A 27,176-nucleotide genomic window follows, 5' to 3' on the forward strand; every position below is an offset into this window, starting at 1 on the left:
GCTGATTTCATATGGAAAAAATAAAATTTTCAAAGCCCAAACTAAGCTAGAAATTCCATATAATCATTTTGAAATAGATGCCATTAATTAGAACATACCAATAAGAGAGTAGAAGTATAGTTTAGATTTATTATTGCTATAACATTTCAGTTCTAGATGATGTTAATGGTAGAAAATAACGTTTGAATGGTAAGAAATAACATTGTGTTATGACAAGCCAGAGTTTTATATATAACCATTATAATGAATGCATTGCACTAGATATTGCATTCAACAAATAGTGAATGAGCTAACACATATGTAGCAACCCAGGACAGTCTCTGATACCCGTAAACTCACTGTGAGTGTAGGCTTTTTGAAATAGGGTCTATGGTAATAGTAAAGGGTGGAATTCTCCAGCTACAACTGAGTTCACATTTTGGCTTCATGGCCTTGGGCAAAAATCACTTGACTGTCTGTTCCTCAATCTCTAATCTGTAAAATAAAAGGATAATAATAGTGTATCTCTTTAAGCCCTCCTCTAGGAATTTAAAAAGTAAATGTATGTGAAGTGCTTTGAACAGTGTAATTGTTGTTGAGTCCTTACTATACTCTGTCCTGGGGAAGTAAGGTTGGCAAGATAAAAATCCTTGCCTTCAAGCGGGTTCCTACAGTCGAATTCTAAAACTTTACAGCTTAGTGTAACTGAGTAGCATAGTGTAATCACAGGATGCAGTGAAAACATTTGAGATGGGCCCTAGTTTTGAAGAATTCAGGCATACCTCACTTTATTGCACTTTGTTTTATTGTGCTTCACACGTGTTGTGCTTTTCACAAAGCAAAGGCAAGACACTCAACCAGCAAAAAGAGTACAACTCCCTTTATTGCGATATTCACTTTACTAAAGTGGTCTGGAACGTACCCACAGTATCTTCAAGGTGTACCTGAATAAGTTTCCCAGTGGCAGAAATAACTAAGCTAATTTTAAAAGGAAAAGCCTTTTATATGGGCATGAGAAAGCCAATCTCTTTTAGGTACATTTGAGAACTGCAAACAGTTTGAAAGGCTGGGTCATAGAGTGGTATTGTAATGAAGCAAACAGGGGTCTATCCATGCATTGCCTTGATACATGACCCAACAATTAGTGTTGAAGGAAACAGGTTTTTCTTGACAGGATTCCAACATCAGGGGCACTTAGAGCACTCCTGCTCAGAGCCCTGTTCTCCCACGAGACCCTTGCTCCCCACCAGGCTATAAGCCAAAACCATGCCCCAAAGTTCCCTGTATCCTAACCTGTGCTTAAGCCACTGTGCAAACAGTTCTTCATCCCCTCTGGAAGGTACACTCATGGGTGTCGGAATCGCCATCCTCTCACAGCAGCTCTCCCCTTCAGGATCTGGGGCCCGCTGTCCTCAGCCTCCATGTAGCAGTCCAGGGAACATGTGCTGTGTTACCCTGCATCATGGTGGAGTCCGAGGTGGCACATGTCCCAAGAGAGTGGCTTCTCTGTACGCCCTTCAGAGAAGCAGAAGTCTACATTCCTGGTCACAGTTCAGTTCCAAAGCACCTCCCTCGAATCCAGGCGTAGTTAGGCAGATTCCTGCACAGCTCCGTCAGCTCTCCCCTTATGCCCTTTCCTCAGCCCCCATGGCTGCCGTCCTCACCACCCCAGGCCACATGGCTTCTACCCTACACACCAGCCCTCATGGCACACCACTTCACTACAAACTGCATAGCTGCTTGCTGCTTCCTCTCTCGCACCTCATGGCTGAATGCCCCCTACTTCATGGCTCCTTCCTCATGGCTACCTCTTCTCTCAGCCAGCCTTCTTTTAGGGATACTTGGAGCTTCCTGTGTGACCTCCTATCTGGCTTCTCCTACAATGAGCCATTTTTGCCAGTTCCCGCATATCTCTTATCTTCTTTTGGCTGCCATCTTTAGTCAGGGCAACAGTTCCTCAGGACACAGAGACATCGGGGAGGGCATTCATGCCCCCTGGCTATGTCACAACCCACTGTACACTCTCAGAGCCATGGACTCCTTTCGCCCTGGACAGCAGTCCGCATCCCTTCAGAATGGACATGGCTGTCAACTTGTCGTTGTTATGAAAAGTATCTTAACCACTGTATCGTCCATTCCCCCTCCCACCAACCATGGGCTGTGGGGTATTTCTCCTATATTCTGGGGACCCCTGCTTGGCACCCTGTTACAGTACACAGGGGCATAGGGGACAAGATGCCTAATTGAGGGGTCGAGATCAGCTGATACAGCCTTGGCTGCCATGCAAAAGAGTTCCGACTTGATCATTAGGCCAGAGGATGGACATTGAAAATTTTATACAGAGAAATTGCACGACTGGATTCAGACTATTAAAAGTGATAAACTCGATAAAGAGGTAATAAAGTGTTACATTTGGATATTTAGAAGGCAGAATGGACAGGAATTGGTGGCTGACCGCCTTAGCAAGGCAGTGTAGCACATGGTGAAGGGTGTGGCCCTGCTGCACCAGACCCATGGGCTGCACCTCTGGGCTCTTCCACTGTCTGTGTGGCCTTAGGCAAGTCACTCAGTTGTCTGAACCTCAGACTCTGCATCTGTAGGACAGGTTAAGTGCTATCTAACTGTACTTTACAAGCTTATCAAAGGAATTAAATGGCATCATGAATACAAAGCACACAGCACAATGTGCTCAGTATTAGTCTTACACATTTATGTATCAACATATATAAAGTAACAGAATATTATACGAAAAAGCAAGCAATGTGGTTAAGTGGGCAGTCTCTAGACTTGAGTTTAAATCCCAGCTCTGCCATTTGACTGGCTGTGTGACCTTGAGAAAGTTACTTAACTTTCTTATGCCTGAGTTCTAGTATTAGGAAAATAATAAAGATAATAGCACCTCTCTCATATTGTCGTAGTAAGGAAGGCATAAAATAATTCAGATAAAGTACCAGAAAGATAATTCATTTAAACAAGCAGTACTTATTGAGTATATGTGCCAGGCACAATTCTAGGCCTTCAGAATAGACAGAAGTAGTAAATAAAAACAGATAAAAGTAAAATTAAATCTGCCCTCATAAAACTTAATTATAATGAATGTCTGGTACATAAAAGTGTGTTATGTATTATTTCTGTCACAAAGCATTTTCTCACGTTCTGTGGTCCTAATCTAAACTGCTTCTTTAATTTTATTATAATACAAGAGTAATAGTCCATAAATATTCATAATGTAATAGGCATAAAGATACAGTCCAAGATAAGTGAGACATATGAACGACTCCAGATATTGAGAAGGGGAAACACAATTTTGAGATGAAGTCTACTGATAAAACCTTGAATGCATAGCATCCCCTTTTGCCCAGGAGAAGCACCGAGGGCCCGCCAGCACCTGCCTGACATCCTCCTGGGGTGCGCCTCTAGCCCAGGGGTGTCAAACTCGTTTTCACCGGGGGTCACATCAGCCCCCTGGTTGCCTTCAAAGGGCCGAATGTAATTTTTGGACTGTGTAAGTGTAACTACTCTGCAACAGTTAAGCGGGAGCTGGGCGATGCTGCCTGGTAGAAACAAGGTGCCCGGCTGGATAAAACAAGGTGGAGGGCTGGATTCAGCCCACGGGGCTTGTCATCGCCACCTGTGTTCTAGCCTATTGCTTAAACTGCACTAAAACATTTGAGGAAGGACTTGGAAGAGAATAAACTGTTTTATAAGATATGGTGTACAAATACCCAAGAGATTCTTAATATATTTTATTAATTCAAATGCCTCTTCTGTCAAGTCTTGGGGGTTCGATGAACTGAACGTTTAATGCAGTTCATTAACGGTGTAAAATACACGAATACCCGATTAAGCCTGGGGCAGCCTAGAACAGCAAGGCCCTGGGAATAGTGAATATTCACTATTGTCTGACTTTCCCCTGCTAACGCAGCAGACTCCGCGCCAGCACAGAAGAGGGGGAACCTGAAAACTCGGGTACCCGGGAGGGTGCCCACCTTCTGGGTACACGGTGTTTTGTTTTGTTTTGTTTTGTTTTTTACGGCCATAAATGCGCAGGGAATACAACTGTCAATGGAAATGCTGGGTGCGTGGCCTCTGTTCTCGGTAGAGGGCACTATAAAAGCCAAGTTCTCGCCAAAACACAAATCACCTTTCGCACCTCAGCGCCACAGAGTAGACTGCGATTCCTTTCCCCGTCGGCAGACGTCAGAGGCGGAAAAGCCCCGCCTCCCGGGGGTGGGAATAGCCCGCCTCCAAGAGCTTCTCGCGATCTTTGGGACGGAGAGAGCGCTACGTAACTACCGGCCAGGACCCTTCAGCTCTTCGGCGATTGGTCCAATTCCACGGCTTGCTGGTGGACTTCCCGTCCGGCTCCCGGGCTTGCACATGTGTTTAGGCCTGGAGACTCCGCTGTGATCTGGCCTTTGACGGCGGGTCGGAGGTAGCGTGTCACCACCCGCGGGACTCAAGAGAGTGTAGCCGCCGCTCTTCGGTGTGAGCGCCGCGCGGCTGCAGCATGGTGAGCGAGCCCGGCTTCCTGGGGGGCGGAGTGCTCTGGGTGTGCAGAGCCCATGCCCGTTCCCTGAGTGTCAGTGGGGGTTTGATTAACTGAACTTTTTAATGGTCCGAGGTGCGGGGAGGCGGTTCGCGGCACAGGGCCCTGGTGTGGGTCATCCTCACCAGCTCGGTCATACTTTGTCGTTTAGATTGTGTCTTCCTGGGCCAAGAGCCTCCCTGAGAATGAACATCAGAGAATGGTCTCCCCTTTACCCAGCAGGGCCAGAAAACCTGCGTGGTAACACAGACGTACACCCTGTGATTCACGGGGTCGAGGGAAGAGGGTGGCGTCTGTTTGCTCTGGGGAGGGGAACTTGTAGGAGACTCTGAGGTTCGGCCCAAAGCAGGGCTTCTTACTCAACTGGGATGATGCTTTCCCCGTTTAGAAAAGCAAGGTTGGGCCGCGAAATAAAAATGTAGAAATGAACGATGAATCTTATTAAACTTAAGCTGTTGTGTGGCCGTCTCACATAATAGGTGATACATGAAGGGTGTACCCTGCTTGCAACTAACTGCCTTCCCCAGATTTCTTGTGGCAGGCTCATTGTCATTCTGCTCCAACCAGTCAGGGACCTTTTCTGAGCACCCGATTTAAGTAACTCTGAAATCACTTGCACATCATCGGGTTTTGTTTTCTTTACGTGAAATCATTCCTCTTGATGACTTGCTAGAGAAGAATAGGGGCTTGTCTGACTTTCCCATTGCTGGGTCGCCAGCACCCATAATAAAGTCTGCTTAGGAAGTAGAGACCAACAAATGTTTATTGGAGGAAGGTGAGTATAGATTTTATAGAACATAGTTGATGTTGCCTACCCTAGAAGTGTAAGTTTCAAAAACATGTTGATCCTTCACGTAACTTACTGAAGATACAATTGACTGGTGTTTTGGTTCTGTTTTAATGGCTTGTTCTGATTCTGTCCTCCGAAGCCTCACAGGAAGAAAAAGCCTTTTATAGAAAAGAAGAAAGCTGTGTCTTTTCACCTGGTCCATCGGAGCCAACGAGATCCTTTAGCAGCGGATGAGACTGCACCCCAGAGAGTTCTGTTGCCTACACAGAAAGTAGGTGCTGATCTTTAGCCAGTAAGTTTGTGGTTGGGCTTTTGGCAATTTTTTCTAGCTAGCTGCTATTCTCAGATGACTGATCTTCAGGGAAACAAAATCTGTGACTAAATTTTCAGCAGATGTGCTGATGTTTACATCGTGCATATTTATTTTCATGGAAAGGATAAAGCATCTTTATTTGAGATGTTTCCATGATCAAGTCCTGCAGAGTAATGGTAAATATTTCATAAGCCATCAGCTCTAGTACTACATGATGTTGTTTAGGGCACAACCAAAATATTCGATCTCTGCTTTCCCTAAGGTCCTTTCATTTCATAACCAAAAACTGCGTTTTGCCTTCTGGTCACTCATCTCATGAAATGTGAAACATTGAAACTCACAAGTTAGCTTTGAAAAATACTGGGGAGCCTTCACAAGGTCGACTGGTGATTATCAGTCAGTATGTTTGTTAAGTGTGGGTATTGTGAAAGGAATTGTTGGGGAACAGGGGAACATTGGGCCCAAAGTTTGTGATGTACATTGAGGAGTTTCTTTGCATGTAAATACAAGAAATTGTACTTAATCTTTCAGGAACCCCTAGTCTTTTTTCCTGATCTTCTAAGTACATAAAACAAATCACTGTGTGAGTGTTTCTTGGCTTGAATTGTTGCACAGAAATGTCTAGTGAAAGGAGGAATGGTTTCGTTACATTTTAATTTTATGTAGCACAGTGGTTTGCAAGCGCAGAGCTTCCTGAATTTGTCAAAACATCACTGTCTCATTGATGTCAGCCAGAATGTCCAGGTGCTGTCTGCCTCCTACTCTGAAAGCTGTGCCCTTTGGAAGGTTCCTGTGCCTTAATCAGGACGAGATACTAGCTCCATTTTGTGAATTGTCCTAGATAAATGATGAGGAGAGACGAGCAGAGCAGAGGAAGTACGGAGTGTTCTTTGATGACGACTATGACTACCTGCAGCACCTGAAGGAACCGTCGGGGCCCTCGGAGCTCATTCCCGCTAGCACCATCAGCGTACTCAACAGGAGAAATGAAAACGAAGACACTTCAGTAATTTCAGTAAGACTTTCCAACAATTTACGTGCAAGAGAGAGTGGGGGGCTGGTGTTTGTGGGGGGAAACAACACCATTTTAAAATCACTGTAATTGTTTGGGGCAAGAAACGGCATCAATCCAAAGGACACAAAGGCAGGCCTTGCCCTCACCGAAAGTGCTGGGTGTGTGTGCACACGCGGACAGTACAGGAGGCCCCCTCTTCTCTGGTGGCAGTGGTTACAAGGGACAGCTTTCCACAGGGTTGGAACTGTGGAAGGATGCGGGGATGTTAGGTAGCACTTTAATACTTTCTCTTTCAAGTGCAAGTGAGAGCACATGTTTATATGAAATTAGTGCTACCAACATGAGTTCTTTTTTTCTCCAGTTTACATTAAGGGCACCCACATTGCAAGGTTTTGTTAGCTTGTTTTTATTTCATATTAGCATACGTTTCTCCATGAAACTTTTCTGTCACTTGGCATTTCCTTTATTGGGTTTACTGACAAAAATGAAGAGATTTTCAAAGGGGAGGAGGGCACCAAATTTTCCTGCTTCTCATTCTTTAATTCTGTCACGGTCTGGGCAGTTTTTTCCTCAGGGAAGATACGATCATAGCTCCTCAGTCTATAGCATCTTGCTTAAAGGGGGTTCAAGGGATTAGATTTCAGGGTATCTTCCCAAAGGAAGAGGTGGTACCTACAGCTGTTCATTCACTCCCTGGGTCATAGCTCGCTTGTGAGGCTGCACACCCCACTGCCGTGCTGTAAACCACTTACCTTCTCCTCCTTCCCCAAGGCTGTTTGAGAAATAATAGGGTCCTTATCTTAGTGACTTCCTTCTATAAACCATTGAGGAAGGAGGGGGCTGCTAGTAGTGGCTCATGTTCTTTATCTAATGGAGAAAAGTTCTAATGTTCTGGCTGACTGTATTGACCACTACAAGATTAGCTTTTATTCCCTAATTCGTGTTGTTTGAAAGTAATCACTATCTGATTGGCTTTTTAATAGAATTAGGCTCTTAAATGGACCGTTCAGTGATGATTACCAGGATAAGTGCATGTTTAAAAACAAAATTGCCATCGGTTTTTTGTCACACAATCCAAAAGCATAGATGAGTCCCATGTGCTTTTTTAACCTTAAAGGAATTTGTAACCAGCCATCAGAATTGAATAAAGCAGAAATCTTGAAGAAGCCCTAACAGCAGAAAGTAAGGCATAGCAAAAGACCAGTACAAAAATTAGCACTGCTTGAGCAGCCCTGATTTTCACACGAGGGAAAGCGGAGGCTGCTGTGCTAAAAAGCAGCTGCGCAAACTCCACGTACAGGGTGGGCCAAGGTAGGTTCACAGCTGTGAGTACTGAAAACAGTTTGCTCTTAAGTATTATTTGTTCTTGTAGCATTTGACTTACTGTTTTGTATCCTTACTTATGATTTATTTTTTAGGTAGTGATGGCTGGTAATTTAACCTACTTTTGCCTACCCCTGTATGTAGGAAACGCTGCAACCAACACAAAGAATTCCACTCTTCTTTTTAATCACTCTCTAAACTCTAATTGTGTAGATGATTCTTTGTTTCTCAAGATTTGGAAACACTCTCTAAAGGTGAATTCACAAAAACAAGGTGATCCTTCCTTTTTTTAACCCCTGAATTTCAAAGATTAATAATCACAAAGAATATCTTTTGAAAAGACCACATATATTTTACCACAGTTTTCAAAAATTAGTAATGTAACATACCAAAAATCATTAAATTGTGCACTCTAAATGGGTGAATTGTATGTGTATGAATTATACCTAGTAAGTCTGTTTTTTACCAGAGTGCTCTGCAGCAGAAGACCAGATCTGTGCTCTAAAATGAGTTTCAGAGAGAAACTCGCTTTAGAAGCCAGAATGGCTCTGTGGGCATGCGCTGCTGCACGCAGCCTGCACTCGGTGCCCTGCCGGGGCTGCCAATGCAGCGTGCTGCCCGGGAGCCAGTGGCAGCGTGCTCTCAGCTTCGTGCCTGCTACTCGGCTGAGGACCGAGTGGATGGCGAGGCACACGGAGACAGATAACGTGGTGACCCTCACATTATTAACCTTTTGGTTGAAAAGATGAAATTAAAGCATAAGGACTAGTCAGAAACTGCCAGCATCACCCTCGTCATCTCCAGCTTCACCTGGCATCCTGCTCCGTGTGTCTCCGTGTTCACGTGGCCTTCTTGTAAAAACAGGGCAGTCGTTGGATTTGGGCCCACCCCACTCCATTACCGCCTCACCCTCACTAATTACATCTGCGAGGATTCTATTTCTAAGTAAGGTCACATTCCGAGCTTCTGGGCGAGCATGAATTTGGGGGTAACACATTACAACCCTGTATAGTAGTTCAGAAGTATCACTAAATAAACCTAACCATTTGTGTAATTTCTTTTTCCAGAGTACTGGAATTAAGTTGCCTTCATCAGTGTTTGCATCAGAGTTTGAGGAAGATGTTGGATTGTTAAATAAAGCAGCTCCTGTGTCAGGTGTGTTTAATTTCTTTGCCCTTTCCAGTGGATAGAGCTGTTTTACACAGGTGGGCAAAAGTAGGTTTATAGTTGTGAGTACACAAAACAGTTATTCTTGTATTATTATTTATCAATTATTGTATTTTTTATCTGTATTGCAACTGTAAACCTACTTTTGCTGACCCCTGTATAGTAATGATAGAGAGTTTTTCTGTTCCTGATAAAGTGTTGAAACAATTGAGATGTGTTTGAATTCAGATTAGAGATCATTAGGAAGGGGAGGTGCATGTGATCAGTGTTCTTTTAATTTGTTAGCTTTTAGAAGTTCTCCCAAGAGTATAGAAGTCCCATTTATCTATTCCAGACACACTGAAAATTATGTTTCTTGGTTGGTTGGTTTGTAGTACCAATATGCTTTAGAACACATGCAGAAGTCCACAGACATGTTTGGTATTTTATTCTGAATTGCCTTGTTTCTTTCAATGATTAATATTTTTTATTGAGATATAATTGACATATAGTATTATATTAGTTCCAGGTTTACAACATAGTAACTCAATATTTGTATATATTGTGAAATGATTATCACGGTGAGTCTAGTTAACATCACCACCACACAGTACAGAATTTTTTTCTTGTGGTGAGAACCTTTTTTGACTTTAAATAATTTTTTATTTTTTAATTACAGTTGACATATAACAGTATATCAGTTTCAGGTATTTAACCCAGTGATGGCACATTATATAACTTACTAAGTGATCACAATGATAAATCTAGTACCTATCTGACACCATAAATAGCTATTACAATATTATTATATTCTCTGTGATTTACTTGACACACCCATGACTGTTCTGTAACTACCAGTTTGTACTTCCTAATCCCCTTCCCCCTTTTCACCCCGACTTTCGAGTCTTTCACGCAGTCCCCCAAACTTGCCGTGTCGCATTAATTTATTCATTCATTCTACAGATTTCTGAGTTGCCACTATTTGACAGGGTCTTGAGTTAAAGCAATATAAAGCGTATAAAGCTTTCCCTGACTGTCAGTTGGGAAAGATGACAATAAATGGGAAATTACGATTATAGTACAAATGACTAAATGGTGAAACACCAAACAAGCCTTGGGGTGCTGGGCTAGGCGTCCTCGAGGAAATCATTCTAAGTCGATTTCTTAGGTGTAAGTTCAGCAGGTAGGTGAAGAAGGGTGGGGTGGTGAGGAAAGGGTATTTTGGACAGAGGAAACTGCAAAAGCAAAGCAACGTGAATATAGGTAATGCGTGCATTTAGCATGGCTGGCATGAAGCGTGAGGATTGCTGTGAAAAGAGGCTGGCGAATCACTAGCCACATTGTAAAGAGTTTTAGAAGCCGTGTCAGTTTACAGGTTTGACCTTGAAACTCTCTTCAACTTGGTAGTATTTATAGAACATAGCTGAAGAAACAGGTTGTGATTTACTGAAATCTCAGTCTCAAAAGACAAAGTTTAATAAGCTACAAATTATTGAGTGACTTCTAACTGGTGAGAGTTATTTCTAACAGGTGAATTTAAAGTTCAGTTTCTTCCTACAGCTCAAAGCTTTGAATTTTGTGTAATAGACTATTTAACATTATATATCTGTAATGGAAGCGGTTTTTTCCCCCTTTTTTTATTTTTTTGTAGTCATGAATCTCTATTTCCCTCTCTAGACTGAATTTCTTAAGAGTTCATCCTTGTTTTGTGCTTTGGCATATGATAGATTCTCACATTGTGTTAAGTTAAAGGAATGATGATTTCTTGGGAATTACTACTCAGTTTTTGTTTTTTGCGTAGGACCTCGGCTGGATTTTGATCCTGACATTGTTGCAGCTCTTGATGATGATTTTGACTTTGATAATCCGGATAATCTGCTTGAAGATGATTTTATTCTTCAGGCTAATAAGCCAAGAGAAGAGGAAGCGGGAATGGATATACAGTACGTGTGGTTTATTTCAAAGCAGGGATAACCCGATTGCCGCTGCTTTAATAGGATAGTAACCATAGAATGTTACAGCCGAAAAAGACATTCCAAGACTGGAGTCTGAAAATTCCGTATTTCAGAGCAGACGGTGTGAGACTGTCATTCTTAACAAACCATCAGTAGGTGGGGCTAAAGTCCAGGATGCCTGGCTGCTGGCTGCTAGCTCATTACTTTTCCAGTCGTGCCAGACCGGTCAGGCAGCACAGCTGTTCTGCCTAAACAAGAGTCCTCCCTGAAACATCCTCAAGTTTTCTTCGTGTAAAGTCATTTGGGTCTGTTCTTTTTCAAGTTGTTTTGGCAGTTAATTGATGATCTGACTTTAGGAAATCGGAGGCCGAAGATGGCAGTGAGTGGGAAGATGCTGGTGACGGGAAGGAGGGAGACGACGACGACGACGACCGTGACTATGACTCTGCAGGCTCGCTATCGGACGAGGCTGTGTCCGCCCCGGGAGGACCTCTTGGGGCCCTAGAAGGTCACTTGTTCTGGGAAGAGGAAACGAAAAGCCGCTTTACCGACTATTCTATGACGTCCTCGGTCATGAGGAGAAATGAGCAGCTGACCCTCCACGATGAACGGTTTGAGAAGGTGAGGGCCCCGGCCAAGGGCCTCTTAATGCTCTTAGTACTTGATACTGGAACCCAGAGCTAGAACTTGCAGCTTTAGAAGCAGCCTGTAACTTTTTTAAAACAGACCACCTTTAATTTTGGGAAGAATGCATATAGGTCAAAAGATGGCCTATTAAAACCCCTGGCTTTCCTCTTAGAATGCTGACATTTTGATTTCAAACCTCTTCAGTCACAATCCCCCAGATTATGCTACTTCCTCAAGCATTAGCCTGAGCATAAACAAAATTCCATTTCTTTCTGTTGTGTGTGTGTGTGTGTTTGCTCACCAATATATCCCAAGGCCTCAAGTATTATCTGGCATGTGGTAGGAGTTTAACCTTTGAACTGTTCAGTACATGATTGATGGAGGAATGAATAAATGGCTTCCTAAGATAAAGATTCTAACTTCGCTGCCTTTCATTTAGTACCAGCTTCCATTGCTGCTACTCAACGAAATAGGCAGACTTACTGTAATAACCTCACTTCAGGGGTTACATCACCCCTGCTTATTACTCTTTCACAAAGCCTGACAATGTGAACAGCATTTGAAATAAACATCATCTAAACAAACAAACAAAAAAGTGAAATTTATACATTAGTTTGCATAGTTAATGAATTCGAAAGCATCTGTGAAATATTCTTAGGTAAAGATTTCTGCCTGGTGTTTTGCTCTCCAGGCTAAATGGAGAACTGCCTTCACGGTCACGTTCCAGGGAAGCCCCCCGTCTGCAGTCTTACAGAGCTGGGCGGAACATCTCCCACACCGTGCTGTTGCGGTGCCGAGTCCCTTGTAATGCTTTAGTGGCAGTGGTGACCTCGTGGGAGGACTAAAGTTAATGTAAAAAAAAATAACATTAAATGCTGTATTCTTAATACATTCATTTTCTTGGTATCTTTTCTCTTTATATTCAAGTTTTACGAGCAATATGATGACGATGAAATTGGAGCTCTGGATAACGCCGAACTGGAAGGTTCCATTCAAGTTGACAGCAGTCGCTTAGAGGAAGTTTTGAACGACTACTATAAAGAGAAGGCAGAGAAGTATGGTGACTTGTCCTGGCTTACCTGCGTTTTTTTCATGTTCAAGTACAGTAATTGTACACGTGAATCGAAAATCACCCAGTCAGAATCCATCTTAAGACGATGGAACATTTTCCATAGCCTTTGGCTCACATTTTGATGCTAAGAGTTCTAAAGGTGAACATAACAGTGGGCGGGAACATACAGAGAACCACTGTCTCTATACCTTGTCCTGAGAGTAAAGGTGGAATAACTGAGGGTTAGAATGGGAAGTCCAAGGTCACATTCCACTTGAGAATGAGATGATGCTTCTAGCCTCTTTGGCGGAAGAATTCTTTGACTTCTAAGATCAAGGGTACATACTCTTAATCTTCCTGATATGCCAGGCGTTCTGAGAAGTACATATTTAAGGCTTATAGAAAGATAAGAGTTTGTCTATCCAGCTGGATTAGTAGAAATTTCTAGCCAAGTATTTGGTGAATCAGCGTCCACATTAGGTGATTTCTCTGAGACGCTAATGAGGTGTTTACATCTGCTAGAAAGGTCTGAGGTTCTGTGATCACTGTCATATGCTGACCCTACAGCAGGATAAGAGCTACATACTTGGAGTGAATTACCTGAATACTTTGAAGAGACAGATGGGCTAATGCTTTTCACAGCTTTAAAAAAGATTATGTTTTAGGAAAGCAGCTATTTTGTTTAATGCGTTATATCCTTGCAAAGATGCAGATAGATTTTCCCTTCCTGTCAGCAGACTGCATGTTCAGAACCTGCTGGAAGGGAGAGGCGGGGCTAGATAAAGCTAATTTTGACAGGAAATGACACGTAGGACACTTGAGTGTGTGGATTTTTTAGAATGCTTTGTTTCCGTAGTTTGTGAAGTGCAGGTTGAGGAACACGCAGCATGGTAACGGGCAGTGTGCTTTGTTCCCCTCTTGTCTGCACCCTTGAAAACGTCACCGGAAGCTGTGTGAGGCTGAGCGCGCTCGAGCCCTTCGAGGACCAGGACCTCCCCGAGAATGAGCCGGACGGGTCTGAGGAGGAGGAGGTTGTCACTGTAGTTCTTGAAGAAGGCAAAGAGAAGTGGGATTGTGAATCCATTTGTAGTAAGTATCTTAGGGTCCCCTTTACTGCTAAAAGTTTGCCAGTAATTTTAAAGTATTAACAAGTACATCAACTTTTTGAAAGGGCATATGTTTTCTGAAAATTTGAAAAAAATATAAGTTATAAACAATATAAAACCATTTATAACAGAGACTTCAGTGTTAATTTGAACTGCAAAAGCACTGAAGCTGCCCTGGCTGCTGTGGCTCAGTAGAGTGAATGCTGACCTGTGAACCAAGGGCCCCTAGTTCGATTCCCAGTCAGGGCACAGGCCTGGGTGGCAGGCCACATTGGGAAGCACACAAAGGGCAACCGCACATTGCTGTTTCTCTCCCTCTCTCTCCTTTCCCCTCTCTCTGAAAATAAATAAATAAAATCTTTAAAAAAAAAAACCCCCACTAAAGCTGGGAGTATGGTAGGAACCCTTTTGCTGAACTGAAAGTGTGCTCACTTGATACATGATTTTTTTTTTTTTTTAGGTACATACTCAAATTTATATAACCATCCACAACTTATCAAGTATGAACCGAAGGTAAGTTCTCATGTCCTGAGCTATGTGGAATCTGCAGTGCAGGCAAGGAGGTGTACAGATTATTTTCTCATAAGTGGCTTTATCTCTAGTGACTACCAGTGCCGCTAGGAAAAGCAACAATAAAGTGTCATAAGTGAGCTATTTTTTAATAGGAATGAGGAATAACCCTAATGCCATTTCGTCTTTATTTTAGCCCAAACAAATCCGCATATCTTCTAAAACAGGAATACCTCTCAACGTCTTACCTAAGAAAGGATTCACAGCAAAGCAGGTCGAACGAATGCAGATGATTAACAACAGTGATCTGCCCAAGGTGTCAACCCAGCCACGCTCTAGAAATGAAAGCAAAGAAGATAGAAGAGCAAGAAAGCAAGCGATAAAAGAAGAGCGCAAGGTAAAGAAAGTACTCCTCTCAGATGTGAGATTTACAAAGAGTTGGTGGCAGGGAGGTCATGGGAATTTTATTTTAAAAAATTAGCCTGCATCGGTTTGAAGATTTGAATAACAGGAACATATTCTTGTACAGGAACGGAGAGTAGAGAAGAAAGCTAACAAACTAGCCTTCAAACTGGAGAAAAGCAGGCAGGAAAAGGAGCTGCTGAACCTGCAGAAGAACGTTGGGGGTCTGAAGCTCTGACAGTGGCACTTCCAGGGTCGGCGCATTCCCCCGCGGGCTCCTCGTCACGTTCAAGGGTGACTGAGGCTCTTCAGAGACAAAATGATCTGCCGTTTTTACTGGCACATACTGAAAAGAAAACAGTACAGTATTTGTATTTATACAAGCAAGTTTGTAAATATTGTAATATTTTGAAATTTAATATGATAAGCTTAGATTTGCTCTGGAATAAATGACTTTATGAATGCGAAATGTGTGGAGAAATTAACTAAACATGTCTTCATAATGTAAGTGGAATTATGTTCTTCCTTTATTTATATGGTTGTCCCCGTTGCCTTTTGCAGATGTTGTCAACTATTTCTTTGAAATCACTCCTTTTCAGTAGTTAAGTGGTTTAATTTGCAGTACATAGAAAAGTGGCCCATTTAAACTAATTTTGAAATGCTGATTGTGAAGAGTTTTTCTGAGAAGTTTCCACTGGTAGGAAGCTGGTGCAAAGGTTATTTCCAAGGGATGGTAAAACTTAATAGGTTGTTAGGACCTAATTGCTGGATGACTTGCTTTTGGAATTTAGGGACAGCGAAGTCAGGAAACAAAAGAAATAATCAAAAAATTTCCTTGGCTTCAGTAAGTACCTGGCTCATAATCAGAAGTATTTCCTTCAGTTTAAACTAGAAAGTTTGTCTTTTAAACATTATTTAATGCTTGGAACCATTTATACTTGGTTAAAATACATCTTTGAAAACTCCCAGCTTTTTTGATGAGTTGGGTTTTTCTTTTTTTTCTTTACACATGTTCAAGGCTAAGGCAATGACACCATCACAATTGTTAATTATTTGGTAAACTGTGACTTCCTTGAAATAGACAAGTTGTTAGTGACCCTCGTTCATGTGTCCATGACTAATATGTTATCTGGACTGTCCAGGAAGAGAAACCTGTGAACACTGTCGGTCTGAGTGGGGAACAGAATGGCCAGGCCAGAACCATTTTTATCAGGTGAGCTGTCTTCATCTGTGATTCATGTGATTATGGCTTTCCCGAAGTTGGTGTTATCTTGTTCTCTGTGTTACCGATTTTAAGTCTGAGTAATTACTGTAGGAGTTTTAAAAGTTGTGAAAAGCGGTAGCATCATGTGCTCTACCAACATTGATACAAAAAACTTGGCTGAGGAGCTTGTCGTTACAAATGCTTTAGGTACACACTCTGCAGCATGGTCGAATGCTGGGGAGTGTGTATTTAAATGCTAACCTGCAGAAGCAAAGGGTCAGACGATGGTTGATGATAGTATTGGGAATGTATTGAATCCTAAAAGAACGGACTATTATTTTGGTAGTTAATCTCAACTGAAGGTTCTCAAAACCAGCAAGAGTCTTATAGATGTGGAATGTTACTTTGAGTTGGTGCTATTCAGTTTCATCTCAGGAGCTTGTATAGTTTCATTGCATCTTACCCAAAGGGTTTTAATCAGCACAGCACATTTTTTGCATTTAAGAGAATGTGACTATAAGCCACGAGTCTTGGTGAAACATACTGTGGTTTAGGTTAATTATCCTCCAGATTTAAAGATCTTAACTTTATTCCAGGGAACAAATTCTTACACAATATTGTGATTTATTTCACAACATTCTGGAATATTTATGATTTGAGTCATCTACAAACAGTGATTGGGAACTTAACATAAGCCCTATACTAAATGTTGGAAGTCTAAAGCGATAAAGGGGGATTTGCCTTCAAGGACTGCGTCATCTGAGGAGGCAGGGTGTGTGCAGCGAAATGCAGCCGCCAGTGCCAAGTCACTGACACAGGAATCACTCGGAACGAGAATCTGGGCGCTCGCTGTTCCCCCTGGAGTGCTCTTACTGCAATAAACCCCTCACGGATGTGCTCAGTTTCCACTTGCCCCTAAGCTTCTCCCTGACCGTGTGTTTAAAATACAGTACACACACACCCCTGCCTGTGTTCTTCATGCTCCTGCCTGCTGTACGTTCTTGGTAGCACCTATTGTCACCTGAGAGAGTGTTCATTCTCGCTAAAACTGAGGGCAGGGAACTCGTGGTCACCACTTCATCTCCGGCTCTGGAACAGTACCTGGCTTTTGATAAATGATCATTAAGTAGTATGTGCATGAATGGGTAAGACTTTTCAGAAAAAAATGGCTTCAACTTAGAGGGAACAATGGGAAATAGTCTTGATATTAGCAAGGAGAAAGAAGGCCTAAGTCATCCCAGGTAGGGGGCAAAGTGAATTTTCTTGTTTTATCTTAAGGACTGTCCATGAGTGGTATAAAATCACTTTTTCATATATTTTAGAACTCTTACAAATCGAAGTAAGTATCCAAAACAAATGACCATTCCTGTATATGACCTAGGATGCATTGTATACACACCTCCATTGTGATGTCATCAAATCAGGTCTCAAATCAGGACTCAGGACAGGACTCTTACCTAGCACCTGTAACTCTCCTGTTACATTACCCATGCTTCAGTACTTTTGTTGCTTCTTCTGTGTGTTGACATTACTATGTTTTGTCCAGCTTGTTTGTTCCCATTAACACAGGAGAAGATAAAAACTCCAATGGTGAGGCATCACGCTGTAATTGTGAAACTTACAGAAGGATTTATAATGAACACCTACTATTCAAGTTAAGAAATACAACTTGCAAGTCTCACGCGGGTCCATCCTCAAATTCATTCCACTCTCCTCTTTTGTACTCTATAGACTACATCACCTGTACGATATCCCTAAACACAGTCTGGTTTAGTTTTGAACAACTAAGGGTAAATCTAGCTCTATGAAGGCAATACTTGCCACCACTGATGAAGGCATCCTTGAAAAGATGGGCTTAATAGTCTTGGAGTCTGATTACAGCTTCCAGAGTTGACAAGAGCCCCATGTGCAGATGTCAGCGAGCAAGGTGATAAAGTGCCTCCTAAGGAAAACAAGTCACCACAGTTGGGGCGGGGAGCAGGCATTTCACTGGGACTTGCTCAACAGGTCCAGCGTAGAACAGTGGGAGCCAGATAGACGAGGACCCGACTGCTCTCCGATTACAAAGGCAGCGAATACCTTGGTCGTGACAGTCTCCATCACCGGTGTCTTTAGTCCCACACCTCCACCCTCTACTGGCAGCTCACTGGTTATGGTGTCTGGCTGTTATCCTGGGGAGTTCCCTTCTCCCTCCTGGCTTGAATTGCCTATTTGCTCACCTTGGGAAGCACATCCTCTAGTAATTCTTGAGGTAGGTTACTTGGGATGTGTAACTTTAAAACCTTGGCACGTCTGGAAATTATTCTGCCTCCATACTTGATGGATGGTGTGGCTGGGTATAACATTCTGGGCTGTAGATTATCTTCCCTCAGGAGTTTAAAGGATTTGTCCCATTTCCAGGTGCACTGTTTGGAACCTGAAACCGTTCTGATCCCTGATGCTTTGTATGTTACTTTTCTTCCCTCTGAGTTGGTAGAATGTCTAGTCTCCAGTGTTCTAAGATATAAATTATGACGATGTTTATTGTTGTAGATCTATTTTCATTCAACTAGGGGGCTCATGTCCTCTCACTTCTAGAAATGGTTAAAAATTATTTTATTTCCTTCCTTGTGTTTTCTCATTATCTCTCTTGAACCCCTGTTATTTGGAGTAGAACCTTCTGGATAGGTACTCTAACTTGCTTATGTTTCTCTCCCATTTCTGGGGCATTTTACTTTCCTTTCTGGGAGAGTTCCCTAATTTTATCTCCCAGCCTTCTATTGAGGTTTTAATGTCTCCTGTAAGTCTTTAATTTCCAAGAGGTTTAATTTTCCTTTAAATTGCTTTTTGTTTGTTTGGGGGGGGGCCTTATGTGCTAGGGACTTTCCTCAGATCTTTGGAGATTCATTTCTGTTCATGATTAAGATTGGGAGGAAGAGAACACTGGGAACTCGAAATGGATGAGTAGCGTTTGATGATTTTGAGCTTTATCAGCTGTCCTCACGGAATAGTTACATGCTCCCAGAGACTTGATTCAGCCGTGGGAGTGAGGGACTAGCCGGCAGGGTCCTGGGAGTCGAGCAGAGGCAGGGAGGTGTGTGGTGTTCTCTGCTGTCAGCGTCACTGTTCGTGAGATGAATCACTAGGTTGTGTGCATACATGTAAGTGTGTGTATGCGCATACAACTACACATACAGTTAATCCTCCTGAATCATGGAGCCCCTATTTGCAAATACGCTGATGGTGCTTTCTTGGTCATTCACAGACACGCAGTTAAAAGTTGATTGTCCTGACGTGCGCGTTCCCAGCTAAGACAGAACAAGGTGGTGCTCTGCCTTCTAGTTTCAGCTCATACTGTAAACAAGTGTCCTTTTCACAGTCTCCCGGGAAGCACATTTTTCTTGTGTTTGCACTTTTCTCTTGGTGATTTCACTGTTTAAAAGGGCCCCCAAGCACAGCGTTGAAGTTACCTAGTGTTTCTCAGCCCAGGAAGGCTGTGCTGTGCCTTATGGAGGAAACAGGTCTGTTAGATGAGCTTCATTCAGGCCCCGGTTACAGTGCTGGCCATGAGTTCAGTGTTACTGAATCAACAATTTTACTTAAATACGGTGTATTTAAACAGCAATACATAAAACGAAGTATGTATGGATAGATCGATAACAATTTGTGGCCAGAGGCTCACAGGAACCTAATCCTGTGTTTTCCTTGGGGGTCTTTAGTCCAGTGTCTTCTCTCTCAGTGCAACCAGAGACTTTCTGGACTGTAACCACCAGAGATGCTGAGGATCAGCCACAGGTGCGTACATACCTACAACTCCCTCCCCACGCCTCCAGCTGGGCCTCGAGTTCACTCCTGCACAGGCCTCCTCTTAGCCCACTCCTGGAGAGTAGACTTACGCTGGAGTCGGGGAGGGCCAGCAGGCGTGCAGTGAGTGAGGCCATCTGGGAACCTTCTTTTGAGGAGATTGCACCCCGCTCCTCCGTGTGTTAGCAGTCTTGTCTCCCCCCTCACTGACCCCGTCTCAGTTCCACAGGCGCATGCTGTGCCAGGGCCCTGTGCCTTTGAAGGGCTCTGCAGTTGGAACCTGGGCGGTTCTCAGTTCTTCCTCCTGTCTGCCTGGGAAGTAGATTTTGACATACCTTTAAATCCTCCACGTTGGTTACCATGTCCATCAGCTTTCCAGATTCCAACTTTTTTTATTGTTGTCTTTCGTCCCTGTCCTTATGTTTCTCTATGTCCTTCTGTCTGTTTACTTTAGTATTCTGGGACTGTGGGAGCAAGCAAATATTGATGGGGTGTTCACCATGCTAACTCGTTTCTTTTTGTGTGTCATAACTCATGTTCCTGAGATAAGTTAATAAGTTGAGATCAGTACACCACCCTCTTTGCCATATGGCCTTGGAAGATGTCGAAATTGCAAATGTTTGCATGTTCTGGATTGTAAAGGATTTAAGAGTTCTTTGACTTGCTAACAAGGGAATGAGAAAACATCTTTCTTTTTCCTTCTCTCCCATGCCTTTATAAGGAAATGTGAATTAGTAGGTGTTTTCACAAAGCATTCTTCCAGCTCAGAAAGAGAATGTCTTGTCAGAAGTAGAATTTTTTTCCAATTTCATTACAGCCATAATCCTCTCCAAGCTTTTTATAAAATTTTTGAACTGAGATCCCAAATGCTTATTTTTCGCTCTTAGCATGCTAAACAAAACTGTTGATCACTTCCAGATCACTTTCTTTTCCTCATTTTAAAACTCTCTAAGATTATAAACCAATGTAGTAAAGTAATAGCTACTTTAAAAATCTCCTAAAACTCCAATTAGAGGCGGTAAAGATACAAACAGCTAAACTGATACTCTTTGTTTTAGAATCTCTTCTATCAACAGGGCTTTTTTTTTTTCAGAGTTCAACTTTTTATTGAACATGTTCCAAAAGTCAAAAAGACCGAAGCCCATGTGATCGGCAGACTCCTGACATTCTTCTGTCTTTGCTGGGGCAGCAGTCGCGCAGGGGGCCCTACCTCGCCGATGAGGCCCCCGGTGTTGACATTGGCCAGAGCCTTTGCAAACAAGCCTGGGCCGAAAGGTCCAACATTTACACCGGCGGCTTTAATGAGGGCATTGATCTTAGCCTCCGCCACAGTCACCTCATTGTCGTGCAGGACGAGGACCGAGTCTGTGCACATGAACTCCTGGCCTGAGGCCGCGCGGTGCGTGAGTGCTGGTCTCCTGACGAAGTGAGGGCCTCACCCCCGCACAGCCCTGGCTTCCTCCGAAGGCCCGGGCAGCGAGCGGGCAGCTGGGGACAGGGGCTCGATTTATTTTGAATCTTTTATTCTGATTTGTAAAAGAGTAATGAATCTTTGCAGAAAAATTGAAAATGTAGGAAAAAGAAATATCACTTTTATTCTTGCAACTCATAAGTCATTACTGCATATATATAAATAGAGAGAGAGATTTATGTAGTCTTTATTTTTAAATATAATGTATCATTAACATTTTCCATGTTATTCTCCCAAGACCATTTTTAATTACTACATTCTAATTTACTGGTTGGCGACCTTCTTTCATAAAGGCCAAGAAGTATAATTTTGACTTTGCAAGCCATATGGTCTACGTTACAACTCCTCAACTCTGCTATTGTAGTGTGAAGGCAGCACTACATATTATATAAACAAATCAATGGGCATGACTCTTTACCCATAAAAATTTATTTACAAAAACATGCAGCCCCAGATATGGACCATGGGCCACAATTTGTCAGCTCCTAGATATTTTTGAAAACTTTTCATTTTGACATAATTATAGTTTACAAAGTTTCAAGATCATATGAGAGATTCTGTGCCTCCTTTACCCAGTTGCCCCCTAGTTACAGCTTAAATAACTACAGCACACCACCAAAGCCAAGAAATATGTGTGTGTTCCTGCACCCGTGCCGTTGTATACATGTGTGACCATTCCATCACCTGAAGGCCTTTGTCATGCTGCCATGTACAGTCACAGCCGCCTCCCTCCACCGTCACCCCTCCTTCTTGGTGATCACTCCATAATTTTGTCATTTTGAGAATGTTATCCCAGTGACTCACGCAGCACGTGACCTTGAGAGGCTGACTTCTTTTGCTCCGTATTGAGATTCATCCAGGTCGTTGCATGCATCAACAGTTTTTCTTCCGACTGATGAGTAATATTCCAGGGTGTGCATGTAACAGCTTATTCATCCTTCGAAGGATGTTTTGGCTATTTCGAAGAATTCTTTTCAGATTCCAGCGGTCGTCCATTCCTTGTGACTTAGCGTTATGTAACGAACACTGTGGCCCTCACTCGTCTGCGTACTTGGGCCAACGGACTGAGGCAGGCTTTCCCTTCTTTCCTCATAATCAAGCTTCCAAGTTGAATGTCATTCAGAATGTGCTGGTCCGTGTATTTCGGTGGTTCAGTTGAATCATGTGGTATCTGTTGTTATCTTCAATTCACCGAACTCTGTAAAACTCACTGATGTAAGTCAAAGGCTATTGTTTCTATCATTTGCTTTGCTGGTTAGCAGTGACATATATGGGGGTCCAGCACAAATAACGCCCCTTTTTTATTACAAATCCTGAGCATGTAATTCTGTAACATAACATCACACTAAAGCACACAATATGACATTTTAGGTGAAATGGTCAAATTAAAACTATAAATTATCACACCCATATTATTACCCTACCAAACACACTCAAGCAGGTGTTACTTCTGCCAGACCCTGTATCTATGGTGACAGTTGAGTAAGTAGTCTTAATACTTGTATCATGTTCAAGTGTCAGTGTAACCACTTATTACCTGTGGTCTCAGAGAAGTCACCTAACCTTGAACCTGTTTTCTTATGTAATAATGATAATTAATAATAAATACCAACCCTGTCTCCTCAGGATTACAGTGGTTAGCAAATGAGATTACATAGGAAAAGCATTTGGGGAACAGGAAAACAGTATAAAATGTTAAAGTAATATTTATACAATTAAATCTTCATTAGTATTTTAGACAAAGCAGCAGCTTTATAACTGGAATGAGTAGTTTTCATTAACAAGTAAGTATGTGGAGGAGTGGGATATCTTTGCTAAAAAAAAAAATTAAGGGCCTGTTTTACAGAGCTAGAAGGCCAGGAGAACAGAGAGGATGCGTGGTGTTTCTGTACACTGTAATGGATAACCTGTGTCGCAAATACAATACCATCTGGCAGACGTGAGAAGAGATCATTTAAATCAACAACGTGTGTGATGAGCTACCATCTGATTCCTGTTAATCAGGCCTTCCTTTTTTAAACGGTCTTCCCTTGGTTTCCATGACCCTGTTCTCTCCTGCTTCTCCTTCTGGCTTATCACCATCCTCTTCTTGGCCCTCGAAGACGGAGTTCCCTCGGGATCATCCCTGTGCTTCTCTTTCCATGACCTCTTCTCTGGCAGTATCGTGCCTTTACATCACTCTGCAAACAAAGCCTCCATCTGTGTCTTTAGCCCTGACCTCCCTGCTTTCCATCCTGCTGGCTGGCTGACTCTTTTTCAAACTCAGTATTTCCAAAGCTGAGGTCATTTTTCTAACTAAGATGGCCCTATTTTTCAAATGCTCTCTTTCTGTCTACAGCTCTACCATCTTCTCGCTCTCAGGGCTTCCTCTCTCTGCCACCACCCAACTCCCCTCAAGTGTAGCCATGCTGTGGATTCTTCGCCCTCAGTGACTTCTGTTTCCTCTTTCCTTTACATCTCAGGCCGACAACTTTAGCTTCTTAACTAAAATCCTGTCTTTCCTTCCCACCAACCATTCATCTCTCCTCCCTTCTGCCACATGAATCTTCTACAGTTCACGTTCTTCCCACTCAGTGGTTTCTTTTTTTTTTTTTCCAGTCCTCACCTGAGCATATGATTATTGATTTTAGAGAGAGAGGAATCGGCTAAACTCCCTTACATGCCCCAGCTGGGGATTGAACCCACAACCAAAATGTGTGCCCTGACCAGGGATCGAACCCGCAGTCTTTTGGTGTACGGGACAACGCTCCAACCAACTGAACCACCTGGCCAGGGTCCTAGTCAATGTTCTTGATTGCTCCCCTTGTTTATAGAAAAAAAAAAGCCCATATTTTTACTCTATTATAAAATCTCCGTGATCAAACTGCTTTTTAAATCCTTATTTACTCAACTCCAGATGAACAGAAAGGAAGTAATATGAAGCGAAACTTTTTTTCTTTCAGAATTCCATAATGTTTTCTTTTTCTCGTGACACTTTTCTAACTTCACTTAATTTATGTGCATACTTTCCTTTTCCATGCTGGACCCACGTATGGTTTCTTTCAATATCCGCACAGAGTTGCATGGAGCAGATATTTATTGAATGAACGATCAGTCCTGTGGTAGAAACTCAACTCTCCTTTGGCCCAGACATTCGGCAAATAGTCACTGAGCACTTTGCTGCGGGTCAGGTTCTCCAAGGCACTGGGACACGGTTTCAGCCTTTTTGCGTTGAGTTTACCTTTTGCATTGAGTTTACCTTTGCATTGCACGGTTTTCCTTTTGCATTGAGTTTATTCCTCATTTAACTTTTAAAATACTTCTATGGTTAAATATTAAAATAAAAACTATAGCTAGTAGTAATCATATTATGATTGCAATCCTTCACTCATCGACCATTGCATATAAAACACCAGTAGTGAATATTATTCAGTGCCCCCCATCAGGAGGTCAGACCCCGAACCTGACCCCAGGATGACGTTCATCATTCTCATAGGTTTCTTCGTGGTAATGACACCTCTTTCCTGACTCCGATGAAAATCTGCTGGTCCTGCTCTGCAGCAGTGTGGATCAGTTGGTTGCACTGTTGACCTGCACACCAAAAGGTTGTGGCTTTGATTCCCAGTCCATGCACATACCTAGGTTGAGGGTTCAATCCCTGGTTAGGGTACATATGTGAGGCAACCGATCAGTGTTTTTCTCTCTCACTCTCTCATCAATAGAAACATATCCTCAGGTGAGGATTAAAAAAGAAAGTCTACCAGTTCTACTTGGTCCATTTCATCTGTCTCTCCTACTTCCTTCTTTACAAGTAGAAGTTTTTTTTCCAGCAAAGAGAGTTTATTGGGAGAGAGAGAGCCATTCTCAGGAAAGTTGACCTTGAATTTCATGATTAGGTGACCTTTTCATGTGGTCTCTGATAAATGGGCATGTCCTTCATTGAGCAAACACATGCGCCTTCCATTCTAGTAGCGACCCCCAGGACACCACCACTGGATTATTCATGACTTCATACTAAGGTATTAACTTTGTACTTAGGTCTAAAGCAAAGCTACCAGGCACTTTTTTTTTGAGACTATATTAAATGTTAAGCAATTATAACTATATACTGGTGACCTGCAGGATATGGAATTTACCTGTTTAGTGACGTGAGAGAAAAACACAGGTGAGTTTACAGAGGATCTTTCTAAGAGAAGGAAGTAGTTGGTAGGGAGGGAGGGAAAAAAAAAGAGTGAGGATATCAAGCTATTGAGGTCTCCAGTTAGTTATTTCTTCTCAGGCAGGCAATTCCATGAAACTAACATAATGTGCTCTTGGATCTTATACAGATGGCAATCAGGAATTATTTCCCTGTGAAGTCTGTGGAAGACGCTTTGCAGCAGATGTTCTGGTAAACATAAAGACATTTTGTAGATGTGTTTCATTGGAGTTAAATGAACTGTCAAGTTAGTGAGGAGGCCGCAGTGGCAGAGATTAAAGACAGATGTGGAGGGGAAGCCAGGGAAGAGCCGCACACAACCTACGGCTGGCAGCCCGGGAGGACACCAGGGCTGCCCCGTGCTGCCCCGTGCGAAGACGAGCTCCCTAAACTTGGTCCTCAAACTGAAAGAATGCCAGGTGAAAGCCTCTTGGCACAGCTGATTGTCTCTTGAGAGCTTTTGGCTCTTTCCCCTTTTCTATAAGCATCAGAAATCCAAATTTTAAGTCCAAAGCACCAGGGAAATTAGCTAGTCGAGAGGAATGAACATTGAATTTAGAGCATCTGGAAACTTGGCTTTTAGCCTCAAATTTGTCACTAATTCTGACAAGTCCTTTAACCTCCCTCTGTTTCCTGCTTTGCCACGTATACAGACAGAACCCTCCAATTTCAGGGGTTTTGTATAATTTGAACAAAATGGATGTGAGGCCTTTTCCAAGATTTAATTGTTAAACTAATTTTAAGCTAACTGCATATCATGTTTCCTGATTGATGCCTATGAAGTGGAATAAAGCTTGGTTTATCTCAAAGTCAGGGAATGAAACAGGTATTAGACCCCCATATTATACAAATATTTCCAAGAAAAAATGGTTTTAAAAATAGTGACTGCAGTTGTTGGTCAGGACATTGTAGATTAAGGAGACATGCATGGAACTACAAGGATTTGGGTGTAGACCTCACTACAGTTGAGGCAAAAGACCACAAAATGAGGTGGTAGGTTTTATTTCTCTGGGGCATTCCCCAAACAAAGTGCCTGTTCTTTTTAGTTGACTGCAGCTAGAGCTTCCCGAATCTAGAAGGGAAGCTCTCAGGGCCTTGGTGGCCTGGCGTCCCCCAGAGCGCTGCCATTGCCTGCACCAGCCCAGGCCTCGCACCCCAGGGGAAAAGGTTGGAGAACTGCATGGTACCCTTTGAAGAGGGATCACTGAAGGTCAAGTACATCTGGGTTCCTCTTGAGTTTTATTTTCTAGTCCTCTCTCTGGGCTACAGAGAGCATCCGATCAATTGATCTGATATCTCTCTTTTCTTTCGTTTGAAAAGGCATGGCTTGTTTGTAGACAGGTGTGGTGATTTTCAGACAGATTGTATTTTGTTGCATCTGGACAAAGCAACTATGTAAGTGATAGCTTTTATGAGTGACCTATCCACCAAGGAAGAGGACTTAGAGTAGAAGGCAAAGATGTTGGTATAATCTCATGGGGTGCAGTAACAGACCTTGTAAAGTTGGTACATGGGCAGACGTCTATGTGCTGATTCCCTGGTTTTGTACCAGAAATGCCAAGGACTCCTAGTTGGAATACAGAATGCTTTCCCTGCCGAACGTCTTGCAAGTATTGTCATATTTTAAAATTGAATATGATAAGCTTAGATTTGTTCTGAAATAAATGACTCCACGAGTCACGTAGAATGTTTGGGTAAATTCAAGGAAAATGTCTTTATAACTTAAGTGGAATTGGTGTGTTCTTCATTTATTTTATGGTTGTTCCAGTTGTCTC

The 27,176-nt window shown here is 42.6% G+C and overlaps 2 protein-coding genes across 2 annotated transcripts in view; both read left to right on the plus strand.

The window, feature by feature from the left end:
- The first annotated feature begins 4,333 nt into the window (after positions 1–4,333).
- On the plus strand, positions 4,334–15,235 carry LTV1 (LTV1 ribosome biogenesis factor). The gene is made up of 11 exons (XM_045843437.1): positions 4,334–4,492; positions 5,458–5,589; positions 6,473–6,646; positions 9,037–9,124; positions 10,917–11,058; positions 11,427–11,691; positions 12,625–12,752; positions 13,698–13,837; positions 14,315–14,367; positions 14,561–14,761; positions 14,894–15,235. The coding sequence occupies exons 1-11, from the start codon at positions 4,490–4,492 to the stop codon at positions 15,002–15,004; spliced, it is 1,437 nt and encodes a 478-aa protein (XP_045699393.1). The 5' UTR covers positions 4,334–4,489; the 3' UTR covers positions 15,005–15,235.
- Positions 15,236–15,951: 716 nt separating this feature from the next.
- The window catches only part of ZC2HC1B (zinc finger C2HC-type containing 1B), a 35,027-nt gene continuing 23,802 nt past the window's right edge, over positions 15,952–27,176 (plus strand). Inside the window, exons 1-2 of the mRNA XM_045843657.1 lie at positions 15,952–15,979; positions 25,532–25,593. Of these exons, the coding sequence (XP_045699613.1) occupies positions 15,952–15,979; positions 25,532–25,593 (90 nt within the window). The remainder of the gene's footprint in view (positions 15,980–25,531; positions 25,594–27,176) is intronic.

The sequence above is a fragment of the Phyllostomus hastatus genome, unplaced genomic scaffold, assembly GCF_019186645.2.
Source record: "Phyllostomus hastatus isolate PE091 unplaced genomic scaffold, TTU_PhHast_1.1 phas_contig_40, whole genome shotgun sequence".
Lineage (NCBI taxonomy): Eukaryota > Metazoa > Chordata > Mammalia > Chiroptera > Phyllostomidae > Phyllostomus > Phyllostomus hastatus.